This window comes from Sinocyclocheilus anshuiensis, unplaced genomic scaffold (assembly GCF_001515605.1).
Source record: "Sinocyclocheilus anshuiensis isolate Anshui unplaced genomic scaffold, SAMN03320099.WGS_v1.1 scaffold85, whole genome shotgun sequence".
NCBI lineage: Eukaryota > Metazoa > Chordata > Actinopteri > Cypriniformes > Cyprinidae > Sinocyclocheilus > Sinocyclocheilus anshuiensis.
The window spans coordinates 63,976-77,771 of NW_015536800.1; the positions used below are offsets into that span (position 1 = coordinate 63,976).

General features: G+C 37.5%; 1 protein-coding gene across 1 annotated transcript in view; it reads left to right on the forward strand.

Annotated features, from left to right (window-relative positions):
- Positions 1 to 6,971, forward strand: part of chrna6 (cholinergic receptor, nicotinic, alpha 6) — a 16,332-nt gene extending 9,361 nt beyond the window's left edge. Inside the window, exons 3-6 of the mRNA XM_016443391.1 lie at positions 887 to 931; positions 2,217 to 2,326; positions 2,511 to 3,570; positions 5,904 to 6,971. Of these exons, the coding sequence (XP_016298877.1) occupies positions 887 to 931; positions 2,217 to 2,326; positions 2,511 to 3,570; positions 5,904 to 6,029 (1,341 nt within the window). The 3' untranslated portion in view covers positions 6,030 to 6,971. The remainder of the gene's footprint in view (positions 1 to 886; positions 932 to 2,216; positions 2,327 to 2,510; positions 3,571 to 5,903) is intronic.
- The last annotated feature ends 6,825 nt before the right edge of the window (positions 6,972 to 13,796 follow it).

The following is a 13,796-nucleotide window of genomic DNA, read 5'->3' on the forward strand; positions in this document are numbered from 1 at the left end:
TACCTCAAGCGTGTGATGGAAATGTTACGCCCCTTATCCTACTGTGATGCCATGTCCCGGCCGGATCGACGAGACAAAAACATTAAAGCCCAGTATAAACGAGACATTTGTTGCATCCAGTGGGGACATAATTACGGATTATAATGACTTATACTGTCTTTTTACGCGTTGCATTGCATCGCGCCGCGTAAACATAAAACCATGTCTGCATTTCTGATGAAATGACAAACAACAAACTACACTGCTCAAAACTCGCGTTTGAATCGTCAGTGGCAAATTCTTTAAATATAAAAAACGAAAAACGAGTCTGTGAGTCAGAACAGCCGGCATTGTAGTCTACTCTACCAGGATTACGCCTTCTTTCTTTGCGTGAACATTTGGGCGGCGTTATGCAAATCTTCCCACATTGTGATGTAGACGTGTGGGTGTGTTAGAACGAGCTGTTTTAGGTAGGTGTGGTTGACTCTTAACTTTTATAAAGAATATCTCTTTGGATTTGAGACTTTAGTCTTTGCAACTTTACAGATCTTCTTTATGCACCAAGAGCTTGTAACACTCCAAAGAGAAAGGAAAAATTAAAATCGCATCATATGACCCCTTTAAGGAAAATTTGCTCAACAGGCATTTTTTTTCCAGATTTTTCTTGTGAATATGCAGGACCTATTAGTACTGTTGAGGGTACTGTGATGAATGAATTGAAGCTAGTAGATGAAAGTACTCCAAAGTACCTCCAAACCCCTTTTCTTGTCAGACCTCTCTTTCACATTAGACAAGAACTGTATTGATTTTATTGCCAGAACATGTTCCATTATAAATAATAGAGAATGGCTGTCTTTCTTTCTGATTGTTTCTGTCTTTGCCCCTGCCTGTGTCTTACTCTCTCTAGGACGAAGTCAATCAGATCATGGAAACAAATCTTTGGCTGAGACATGTAAGTGATTTTTGTGTGCAGCATGTAGGCCTTGTGCACATGTTTGTGTTAACACAAAGATCTAATCTTCTTTGTGTCTTGTACCACTGTCAGTAAGAATGTAACAAGAAAATGTGTATAGCATAAACATACAAAGGATGGGGTTGAGTAATGCAGGGGAAGAACAATACTGTATATATATACATGGAGCAGATGAGTAGGTGGAATCAGAACACCATGAAAAAGAAAAGTTATGTAAATAATAGAAAACGTAAAGGTAGCACAGTAGTTATCTCCAAAAACAAATGGAAAGAAAGAGGTTAAAAAGATGGTAATATATGTGCAAAAAGAGTCTAGTCTAACTAGATCAAACATTTAGCTTTTTTTAATAACCAGCATAATAATAATAAATTACTGTTATTTCATAGTCAGCAAAGATTGTTTTGTTAGTTATTTAGTGAACTTATTTATTTAACAAACCTATTTTTCATCCTTCAAGCATGAAGATACATGCAGGAAATGAACTTGGCTTTATATGTCTGAAGTGCTATGTTCTTATTTCATACTGAAAATATTTTTGTGCTTTATTATTCTTTGCGACTGTCTGCTTAGATAGATATTACTTTGATACTGTACATGTTTTCAGTGCTACAATAATGAGTACAACATGCTCCAGCATTACTGCTGAACTTATTGCTTAAATCAGCATATTGTGTTTATAGTTGAGAGTGATTTGTGTGTGTGATACATTGAGTGTGTTGTCCTAGCTGGGTTCGGGGTTGGGGAGGGTTCTGGATTTGAATGAATATTTGCTGAATTTTTCTGAGAATGTGTGTGCTTTTGTTAAGCCCTGTAGTATTGTACAATAAGTCTGTGCAATGCCTGATAGCAGGATGCTTGATATCACTGAACACAATAGATCAGCAGTCCTAACAACACATCTCTTCACAAATATGTCAACAAACCACAAAATGAGACAGAAATGGGCACAAATACACAGATCTGCAGATACACTACTGCTATACACATTTACACCTTAGTATACACATTTGTTAACAAACCTCAATAAACAACATGCCTGCTCAAGCAGAAAATGTGCTTTCTTTTTTCACTGCTGATGGAGAAATGCACATACAAAAATAAAGGCTGTGACAGGGCACAGATGACACATGCACACATAAAAGTGTACTGTAGATGCCAGATTAGAACTGTGTCACTTGTATGGGCACCAAAGCTTTAAGCATTAATCTTTAGCATATGGCTTAAGCATAACATTTTTTTTTTTTTTTTTGCGCTATTATCATAGATATGGAATGACTACAAGCTGAAGTGGTCACCTGCAGAGTTTGATGGAATTGAGTTCATCAGAGTCCCATCAAATAAAATCTGGAGGCCTGACATTGTACTTTACAACAAGTGAGTGGAGTCTTGTAACCTAACTTTCAACTTCTATGAATTTAAGTTTATAGTAATTTTGGGGATATTTCCAGGTCCTTTTTTATTTTGAGCCAAACGAACATGATCAGAGCTAACAGTCTGAGAAAATAAAATAGTAATGCATTAGCAGTCATAACATTCAAATGCTCTTTTTCTGACACAGTGCTGTTGGGGACTTCTTGGTGGAGGATAAAACCAAAGCTCTTTTGAAATATGATGGAACCATCACTTGGGTCCCTCCTGCAATCTTCAAATCATCCTGCCCTATGGACATCACGTACTTCCCCTTTGACTATCAGAATTGCTCTATGAAGTTTGGTTCCTGGACCTATGACAAGGCCAAGATTGACCTGGTACTTATTGGCTCAAAGGTAAACCTTAAAGACTTCTGGGAGAGTGGAGAGTGGGAGATCATAGATGCACCCGGTTATAAACATGACATTAAGTACAACTGCTGTGAAGAGATCTACCCAGACATAACCTACAGTTTTTACATACGACGACTGCCCCTCTTTTACACTATCAACCTTATTATCCCTTGCCTCCTCATCTCCTTTCTGACAGTACTCGTCTTCTACCTTCCATCAGACTGTGGTGAGAAAGTGACATTGTGCATCTCTGTACTCCTCTCTCTCACTGTGTTCCTTCTTGTCATTACGGAAACCATCCCGTCCACCTCACTCGTGATCCCTCTGATAGGCGAGTATCTTCTTTTTACAATGATTTTCGTCACCCTCTCCATTGTCATCACCGTCTTTGTACTGAATGTGCACTATCGCACCCCTATGACCCACACTATGCCTAGCTGGGTCCGTACCGTCTTCCTCCGAGCTTTACCCCGCGTTATGCTCATGCGCCGGCCTCTCGATCTATCAGAGTCTTCTGGAAAAGTAGGACTAGTCCCGGGGGGCTCGTCCGGGACTGGAGCAGGACGAGGAGGAGAGGGAAAGAAGAGGAAAAACAGTGGATCTCAGCAGGGAGCAATGAACTCTTTGGAATTTGGAGAAGGGAAAACAGCATTAGAAGGAAAGAAAGGCGGATGCCCATGTCACCCAATAAAAGAGGCAACTGAGGGGGATTGTGGGAAAGTGAGTCGTCAGTTGAGTCCACAGGCTATTAATACAGTTGTGGCTTTCTCTGTGGTGTCACCGGAGATCAAACAGGCTATTGAGAGTGTGAAGTACATTGCTGAGAACATGAGGAGCCGCAACAAAGCCAAAGAGGTAAAGTGGTTCCCATTCAGTCAATCCACTCGGTACAACACATTGATTATAAGGAATTGTGCTCTCTGGATAAACACACTGCCAAAATTATTATTCCTTGACATGGAATTTGGATCCACATGCAGAGCTTTTCCATCCCAGCAAAGATTAGTCACATTAGTGTCAGCTGGGCAACAAACTGCACTTGTGTGTCTGCTTGGGATGATGGCTTCTGTGATAGCAGAAGTCAAATTAGGCTTCATGTTGGTGTAAGCTTTTCAGTCCTCAGTTTTTTCCAGCCATCTGTGTATATCCTATTCACAGGATGGTGGGAGTGACATCTCTAGGCCCATAGAAGGATCCCTTTTTACACAGGGAGTTCCGCAGGGTTCTGTTTTGCCAAATAGTGACAAAAGGCACCAGAATGTGGAACCAGGTAATGTCTCCTAGAGGGGTGTGACTAGTTACACAAGCTACACTTCCTAGAATTACTGGTGGTCTTTGTCTCCCATTATGAAGGTCAGCATGTTCTGATCAGAACAGACAATACAACTGTGTCTTACATAAGCTAAATGGGACCTCTGCGCCAAGCAGGGGCGGACCTCCTTTCCAGGGGATGACCTTGTGTCAGGAAATGGCATCTTCAAAGGTGAACACAGATCTCCTATGTCAGTATAGGTCTCTTAGAATTGTGTGGAAATGTGAGGTGTCCTATGTTTTTATAGCAGAACAGATCAGTGTGCTTATCTAGGAAAAGATGCGTCCATGCATCAGTGGCCCAAGGCTATTCATTTATGCATTTATTTTTGTACCGTCAAAAACATGGTATGCTGACATCCTCAAACTTCTAGTAGAACAACCTTGGTGTTTCCTATTTGCGTACAGATCTGCTCAGCCAACCAAAAGCGAAATTATGCATCCCTGACCAGAGCTGCGGGCTTTTGAGGTCAGTGTTGTGGGCTAAGTGTTGTTTCTACAGTTCATAATGGTAAAGCCTTCTCTACAAAAAGTTTTTATTTTCCATTCTTTTTTTAACATCTGAAAGTCTAACAGAACTTTCAGCATGTCATAAGGAAATCTGTGGGGTTCCTTTGAGAGATGTGAGGTGCATCAGACTAACTATTCTACTATATGTCTAGGACCTTTCAGATTGTTTGATCAACTCTTTGTCTGTTTTGCCAGTCCCGCTCATTGTACATTGCAGCCTAAGAAACGTCTCTCTCACTGAATTGTGGCGGCTCTTGGAATGTAACAGCCCGAGGGAGTGCACAGTCATTCAACTCGTGGGATGGCTGTTTCTGAGCTGTCGTATTAATTCCTGTTCTATATTTGCTAGATTCATTGGGCGTAAGCATTGGTCCTGTGGTCAATTTGTTGCACAGAGCAGAGCAACTATATATAACTATGAATACATAACAACTGTCCCAGAAGCAGGGGAACAATGTTCAACACATCACAGTCCCTCTCTACCTTAGCTACTGTGAAGTGCCTCCTTGAACGATAGGAATGACGTACACAGCAGTATTTGTATTCCTGCCTGGTGGATGTAGCTACCTGGCATCGTTGTGTGTTAATGGCTTTTCAGGCATGCATTTCTGGTCTGATTTCCAATAGTCAATGTGTTGTACCTTGTTTCCCTCTGGGAAAAGTAATTATTTGCTTAACTGTACCTTTACTCACATGACAAGGCATGCACTCAATCTGTCAGTCATTGTTCCATCCGCTTGTCCATTCACACATCATAATGTCTTCATAATAAACAACCGCATTGCCCATTGGATAATGAATATGACTCAAATTCCAACATCATGTCATGCTTTGGTTGTAATGCCCTCACAAGGACAGGTTATACATCACAGACATCTAGCATAAGCTTACGGAAATGACTCAGCTGCTCTCAGTGGAAATGTTTACTGAGTGCTTCACTGACAATAAGTGCTTTAGATCCCTCAGTGGAGACTTTGATATGGAAAGTCTCACCACTTCATCCTTCATCTTCACTCTTGGCTCAGAGCCTCAATACTGAATCACATTAGCATTGTAATGCACCCAGTGCCTAAATATGTGGAGGGAAAATGTTTCGCGTAGCTCCGCTTATAGTAGCACAATCTAATTAAGCTTATCCCCATGTAGTGTGAATAAAGCATTCTGGACAGTCAGGAGACCTGCTTTTCACTCATTCTCATCGTCTTGTTGCCATTTTCTCCTCCATTTACCTTGCTTTCTCGTGTACAAATTTTCCTTCTATTTCTAATTTTCTTTCCCTGTTACCTCTAACCTCTCTTTGCTTTCATTTATTAACTTTCCATCTCTCCTCCTTTTCTCTGTTTTATTGTGTGCCATTTCTCTCTTAGGTGGAGGATGATTGGAAATATGTTGCCATGGTGATTGACCGCATCTTCCTTTGGGTCTTTGTGCTGGTGTGTGTGCTGGGAACTGTGGGCCTCTTCCTGCAACCTCTGATTGGCTTCTTCTCGTAATTAACTATGCCAGCTTGCCTGTTTTAACCAATAATTTGGAGTCACTGACATGCTCCATATTTAATTAGTATCACAAGTGTTCCGTCACTAACAAAACTCTCCTAAACTATATACTGATGTTCTTGCGCAGCAAATAAATAATCAGGTGTTCTGTTTTTATCTCTGCCACTCATCAATTGGAGAGTTAAAGACTGCTTTTTGCCTTTTTAACAAACAATCACTCCAAGTGAACTTTCTAATCACCATCCTGAAGCACTGAAATGTCCATAAGAAGACTAATCTGACTGATTGGTGTTCTGTGTCCACTGCTCAAAATTACATTCCACTTACAATATCTGATTACACACACAATATGTGGCATTCTATACTAAACTACATGGCTATTTGCTCACAAATTCTTGGCAGTCACTCAGGAAAATCTGCAAAAGACAGTGATGGTGTTTTTCTTGCCAGTGGGAATAGAGTGGAGAAAATCCAGTTTAAACACAAAGAAATATGTTGTGTAGATTAGTTCACCGAAATCTTCGAGGATAAACAGTGAGCCGTGCGATTATGGGATGAAGTTAGTCAAGAATATGGGTGATCTATAAATAACTGGTTGTAGCAGATAAGTTGTAGCATGGCTGCACTCCAGAATAAAAATGACTAATCAGGTCCCATTTATGCCAAATAATTTGTGTTTAGAATGAGATTAATTAATCTTTTTTTTCCTCAGTGTGTCTGATCCCTATGATACTGCATGGTAAAAAAAAAAAATTTTTCATTTGAAGCAGATGTATTGACTATGATGTCTAAATCCTTAACTGTTTTTTAGTGGTGTGCAGGCTATTAAAATGACTGCTTTCCCTCCCTCTCTTACGCTCATGCTCTCTCTCTCTCTTGCTCCATCAGCAAGAGACATAATCCCCTCTTTAATATCACCATTTCAGTTTTTTTTTCCACTTCCACTTGTCAGCTTCTGACACTTTTGTAAAACATTTTTTAAACAGATGTCTTTCAAATAAAAATACGTTTTTTTTGTTGTACTCACTATGATCTCTGTCTTACTGCCTCTGTGTTAAACTCAGCAAGCAATGAGTGTATTTATGTGGTGTGCGTCTGTGAAACGTGGCGTATGTCTGTGAAACGCACATGCTTATCTTGGTTTGGCTGCTATAGCAGAGGTTGGAAGTGCCTCTGGTTTTATGATTGGTTTTAGTAGCATTAGGTCTTTTGAAGTAGCAGCTTTTTATAACCATTTCATAAGTGTAAAAGCGGTTTCAGAACTATCTGACTTAATTCTAGCACAGTTGTAATCCTGTACCACTGTTTATGGCGTGTGGGAATGACAATTTTTGCAACTTAAATGCAACAGTGATTTAGCAGATCAGTCTGCAAAGATTAATCATGTGCTATATTTATATATACTACAAAAAGAAAACTTCAATATGACTTTAGAGCAGTTCAAAAACTCTAAACAAATAATAAAGATATAAAGATATATATAAAAAAAAAATTATATATAAATGTTATATTTCATATTCCCCCAGTATATTATGTCTAATGCACATCTTGCAGCAATTCATTTATAGTTCCATTTTGAAACACTGCTTGAGAATTAATTTTTAAAAATACGGTTAATTGAGGGCACTCAAGTTCCTACACTGCCATCATTTGAGAGAGACAGAGATTGAAATCACCTTTATTTACAACATATAGGTAATACCATAATGTGTTATTACTGCAATCTACATTTCACAATCTTCAGTCTCAATTACAAAACATCTATAAATAATAAAAATAATAATAATAATACCAACAAAAACAGTATTAATAGTAACAAAAAATACAATAACCAAACAACCCAAACAAATATAATGACAAAATGACTTTAGAAAGCCAACAACAAATCATCATTTTCATTGACTTCACATAGCACTCCATTTATGGCCCAAGTATTCACAAACATTGGTAAACACCCTACAAGTTTGTAATATGCATATTCTATCCTGAGTCTTGATGCAACTAAACCCAAGAACATCAACAAGGGATCTAATGTATCTTTATCAAGCATCTTGTTTTTCCTTGTTTTCCAGATAGCGAGTTTAGCAGTTCCAAACATAAAATTTAATAAAACCAAAACATTTTTTGACTAACTGAATAATAGAGAGAGAGAGAGAGAGAGAGAGAGAAACACAAATGAATTAGGGTAGAAACACTTAAGACTGTGCTGTGTCTGCACTGGTTTATGTTGAGTAATGTCTATTTTCTTCTTTATATCAGCAGAATGTCTTGAATCAATAGCATCTCAAGCAATACAGACTGCAGTAGCATCTTTGATATGTGCCAACATTTGGCTGTGGCTCCAAAGGCTCAAGTAATTCATTAATTCCAAAGAAAAATTCTTCTATACATGTTCAGATTGATGTAAAGAAAAAAGTGAATTACCAACATTTGGCTGGAATTACCATAAAACTAGAGGCCTCTTTCTTTAATCTGCAGTTTTGTACACAACTGATCATTATTTATATAATGGCTTCAGGCAGCAGACACTTTATCATAGGTTTTCTGAAAATCACAGAATAATGCAGAAAAATTACTTTCCTGAGTTTATTTGTTTGTTTGGGTATTAGAGGACTATCAAGTGGAAAATGCACCTCTCTGCCCCGGTGTATGTGTATGGAAAATCATAAAGTGTATATGAATATACACTTTAAAGTATAATACTAGTATAACACTCAGGGTATAAGTGAAGTGCTCTGTCTTGCACTTGATAACTCAAAAAAATAAAATAAAATGCAATACACTTTACAAAGTCACACAATTAAAAAAAAAATATTGTTCACTGTTGTTGTCTCTCATATTACAGTCTAGTGGAATTTGGGACACATATAATAGTCCAAGATCTGTGTTTATTCAGTGATTGTAATAAATGTATTTATTCATTCATGTATGAAAAGATGAAATAAAGGATTAGCGTTTCCTATTTGTGCCTGTTTTCTCAAATGGATGAACATTAAGTTCATTTTCTTGATTGTTGTTTGAAAAGAACTTTGCATAAAAGTGCTCATCAAAACCTCTTTCTCTCTTACCGTCTTCCTTTCTGTGTTTTGTATAATCTGATTAATTATACTGATTACTGTGGATGTGCTGCCATATCCAAAATTATCATTTGTTTGTGCATTTGCATGTTTTTGCATTTGTATTACTCTCCCTTTGTCATTTTTTTTCTGGTTGCCTACAAAACTGGATGTGTGTGGCTGTGGCGTGAGAACGCTAAGATCCTCAAATAAATTGCACACATCTACTTTCCTGCAATCCTCTCTCTTAGAGGATACTACTTTTAATATTGTTCTCTTATTTTGCAGTGCTTAAATTCTGAGGTCAGGCTTACCTCAAAATACCGCATTTATGTCCTTCCAGGATTAGTCGGTCAACATTGTGCTGTTGTCTTATTATTGTTACTCTTGTTATTATAGTTGTTTTGAGCTCTTTGTTGTGGTGTGCCTTGGTCTCCATGGTCCAGGCTATAGCCTCCTTGTCACTATATATGGAATCTGAAGCTTTTGTCACGGCAAAAGCAGCCCATAATCCAATAGCAAAGCCTGCTTCTCCAGAGCGTATTGTGTATGTGTTCGAACAAACACACCTGCTGATGTAACTGGGCTGAGCCAGCAGGAACGGCTGTTCCTGTAGTTTGTGTTCTCTTTGAGAGTGTTCTTGTAGCTCAAACAGTAGGGCATGGTGCTAGCAATGCCAAGGTCATGGGTAAAATGCATACTTTGAATTCACTGTAAGATGCTTTGGATAAAAGCATCTGTCAAATGCCTACATGTCAAACAAATAGGCAAGGTAAAGCAAAAAAATAAATAAAAATCCAGCAGTTTTTACAGAAAAAGCAAATGGCAGCTGTGCTCCCAGAATAATTCAGCAAAAATACAGTAAAAATGTAAACATTTTACAGAACAACCTGTGCATAATAATAATAATAGTAGTAATAATAATAATAATAATAACCTTTCTGCTGAATAGCAAGGTCAAATTTCAGTGAAGTACCAAAAGAATCCAACCTCATCACAAAACATCATCATAACACACATGACACTAAAATAATGCAATAAACATTAATCAATAAGCTGTAAAATATAACTTTAAAGAAGCACAGTTATGTCAACAAAATGCCACAAAATGTTAAATAAATATCACAGGGAATTCTGGCAATGTCATTTAATAATATTTTACTATAAAATTACATGAAATCTAAGGTTAGAACTATAAAGTTTTTCCTGTATATAGTAAGGGAACAATAAATTAATAGGTTTTTATAGTCTGTTTATAGTTATAGCTTGGATAGTTTATAGTATTATAATTTTTACAATGCAACTTCCAAACCTGAAACAATTTATTTGATTAAGATTGTTTTATGCAGCATTCAGCACCTATAGCATTTGACATTCAGTTAACTGAGCTCTAGGGTTTACCCTGAGCTTGTTTGAGTTGACATTGAACCTGATGTTTTAAATTGTAGTTCTAGTGTTTTTTTCAGCAGAGACTGACTTTGTTTCCTTTGTAGAGGAGCATACACTTGAGTCACTTTATTAAAGGCAGTCGTTCAACACCAAGGACAGCAGCCACTAAAACTCAACACGACACATGACCATGACGAGGAATAGCAGAACAGGACATACAGTATACTGTGTATGAGCATCCCTATAGGAAGAAGGTTTTCTATACCTGCTGTGCCTCTGCATTTTTTTATAGTCCTCGGTCAAGATGATTAAATCATGCCATCTCATAGTGAGAGACCTGGGATTCTTATTAATGCCAAACTCAAGGCTAGTGATCATGCTATGACATTCAACACCAGAGACCCAATCATAGTGCTTCCTACAGCAACACCGTACCTTCATAACTCAAACGCAGATTCTGCTGCTGTCAGGTTGGTTCATAGTGGACTGACCTATTTGTAGTATGTGTCTGTCTAAGGAACTGTATGTTAGTTAGATATGCTTCGGGGACAAAATTGTTGCTAGAGCTAAATCTGACAAACCTTGCTTAGGGGATTTCCAGGGATGTCCTTAAAGGTTAAATGATTCATAAATAAAGTACATTTTTATTTCATTTTTTATTTTTTGTTTCTAAAAATGCTAAACATTATCAAGTCTGCAGCAAGTCCTCATTTAGTTACATAGTGTGTGTGTGTGTGTGCGTGCGTGTGTGTGTGTGTGTGTGTGTGTTTACAGGTTTAACCTACATTGTGGTCCATTGGGATTACTCCAAGGGAGGTAGACAATCAAGATGCTGTATCTATTTTTGAAAAATTTTTGAATAATAAACATTTTTTTCCATCAAATGGAAAGAGGTTTAAAAAGTGGAGCACTTTTATTTGCTAAGTAAGAGCTGTCATTTCTTTAATCCCCATTTTATCTGTGATATTTTCAAGGAGTGGCACATGATAAGAAGTCAGATTTTTTTGGGGAGTTTTAGGGATCTCTAAGGACAGCCTGTCAATTACATTAGCAGTGAGGCGTTTCATTCACTCTGTCTCACTTTCTCTGCAAACTACATAATAAAATCCTCTCTCTTCCCTGTTTTGATCAGGCGTGCAGAATCATTTCCTAAGCTTGACTGACTGGCTTGGTTTTTATCTTGTCACTGCTGGTCTTTCAAGGACATCACCTCATTTCAACTCACAGAGCACAAAATGCTGCACTGATCTATGTATTTGAGCTTGTGTAGGACAAACTCAAACTTTTGAATGTCACCTGTTCACCAGCTGCTCCTTGTACTCCCACTGTCTATTGTGTTTATGCTGTAATTTATTTCTCTTTTTTTTCTAATGTACAAAGTACAGAGCTGAGGAATGTTCGTTGCTTTCCACACACACATAGAGGCACACTGGAGGGATAGCGAGCTTTTAAATGTCTAATGGATCTCTCAGAAGGCTTTAACAAGGATATGTTTTACAGATAAATCAATGCGAACACTCTTTCTAAAAGCAGTGTACTCATCACTGAAGTAATTTCTGAAATATTACAGGGGGAAGAATATTAGCTATTGGCAGACATGAGGTATAAAAGGGCACCAGGTGTGATTTTTGGATGGTTCATCTGCTGCAACCTCTTGTGTGTTTAGTGTAAAGGGTTCACAGTCCAACACAAACAAGCACAAACACACATACATATGTCATTCATTCCTATTTGAGTTAGAAAGGAAACATAAAATAATTTGTTTATGTGTATATTTGTTTATGGTCAGCAAGAATACTTGAGGAAGAGAGTATATGCTCATGCAAACTTGTGTGCACATTCACTCACACGTGTCTCAGTCAAGTCAAATGGAAGTAAAGGGAAGAGGCTATCACTCAATAATTCATTCTAGTGTGCAGAGCTTCTGTTAGATTACACTTATCCAAGCCACACAGCAGCTTTTGTTTTACTAGCAAGAAAACCCCTCATAAACCAGTACTTTATCATCATAAAACTCTTTGATTAGGGTGCTATTCAGAAAGCATTTGAACAGCTGTGATGTTAGGGTTGTTACATTATGGTTTTGTTAAAATTATAGGGGAGTAGGGTACAACGGGGTAAAGGTCCTCATGGGGATAAAGTCCTTTACTTAAGGGGCCATTAAAGGGATATACAAGCAACGTACGCTCTTCTGTGTCAGCCGCGCTGCACGGATGCGCTGTTTTCATTCAAATCAAAGTGTAAATACACGTAGAAAACGTATCCTTGTGTCGCGGCTGACACAGAATAGCGTACGCCTCTTGCGTTCAGCGGATATTCTCCAAAATGGCGCTACAGTGATGCAGAGAGACACAGAGGAGACAAATTGTTGAATAAAGTCGTTATTTTTGTTTTCTTCGCTTACAAAAAAGTATTCTCATCGCTTCATAACGTTACGGTTGAACCACTGATGGCAGATGGACTATTCTGACGATGTCTTTCATACTTTTCTGGACCTTGACAGTGTAATTTACTTGGCAGTCAATCGGACAGTCACAAGCCTCCCGGTTTTCATCCAAAATATCTTAAATTGTGTCGAACGAAGCTTTTAGGGGTTTGGAACGACATGGGGGCAAGTGATTAATGACAAAATTTTCATTTTGGGGTGGAGTATCCCTTTAAAGGCCCTTATGTTGCAAATTGCTTCTTTGTCATTATAGACTGTTAAATTGTCATGATTCATAAGGTCACTGACAAAAGGCCAAATTTGAGGTCATTTGATGTGATATTTTTAATGTATATAGCAAATTTTTATATGTTTCATGCGTTACATGTATGTACATGTTACTGTATCAATATTTAATATAAATATTATACAAAATATTTTTTTTATAATATATAATTTATGTTTTTTTTTCTCTCATTTGTAAGTCGCTTCGGATAAAAGCATCTGCTAAATGACTAAATGTAAATGTAAATAAAATGTAATATGTTTTATTATATATTTTAGGTCTTTGGCCTCTAGCTGCCTTTATATGTACATTATTTTTTTATCAAAACAAACCTTTTTACCACTTTTTACATAGAGATTTACCAATATTTAATACAAATACATTATTTAAAAATAGTATTATAAAATATATTTTGTTTTATTACAACCATCATTTACAAACGCCATTTACTATTTTTACTATTTTTTTCCCCCCTCGTTTCCACAATGTCAAAATTTTCAGGTTTTACTATCCTTTTGGGGACATTTAGTCCCCACAATGTAGCATAAACAAGTATACACACACACACACACACACACACACACACCTATCTATCTATCTATCTATCT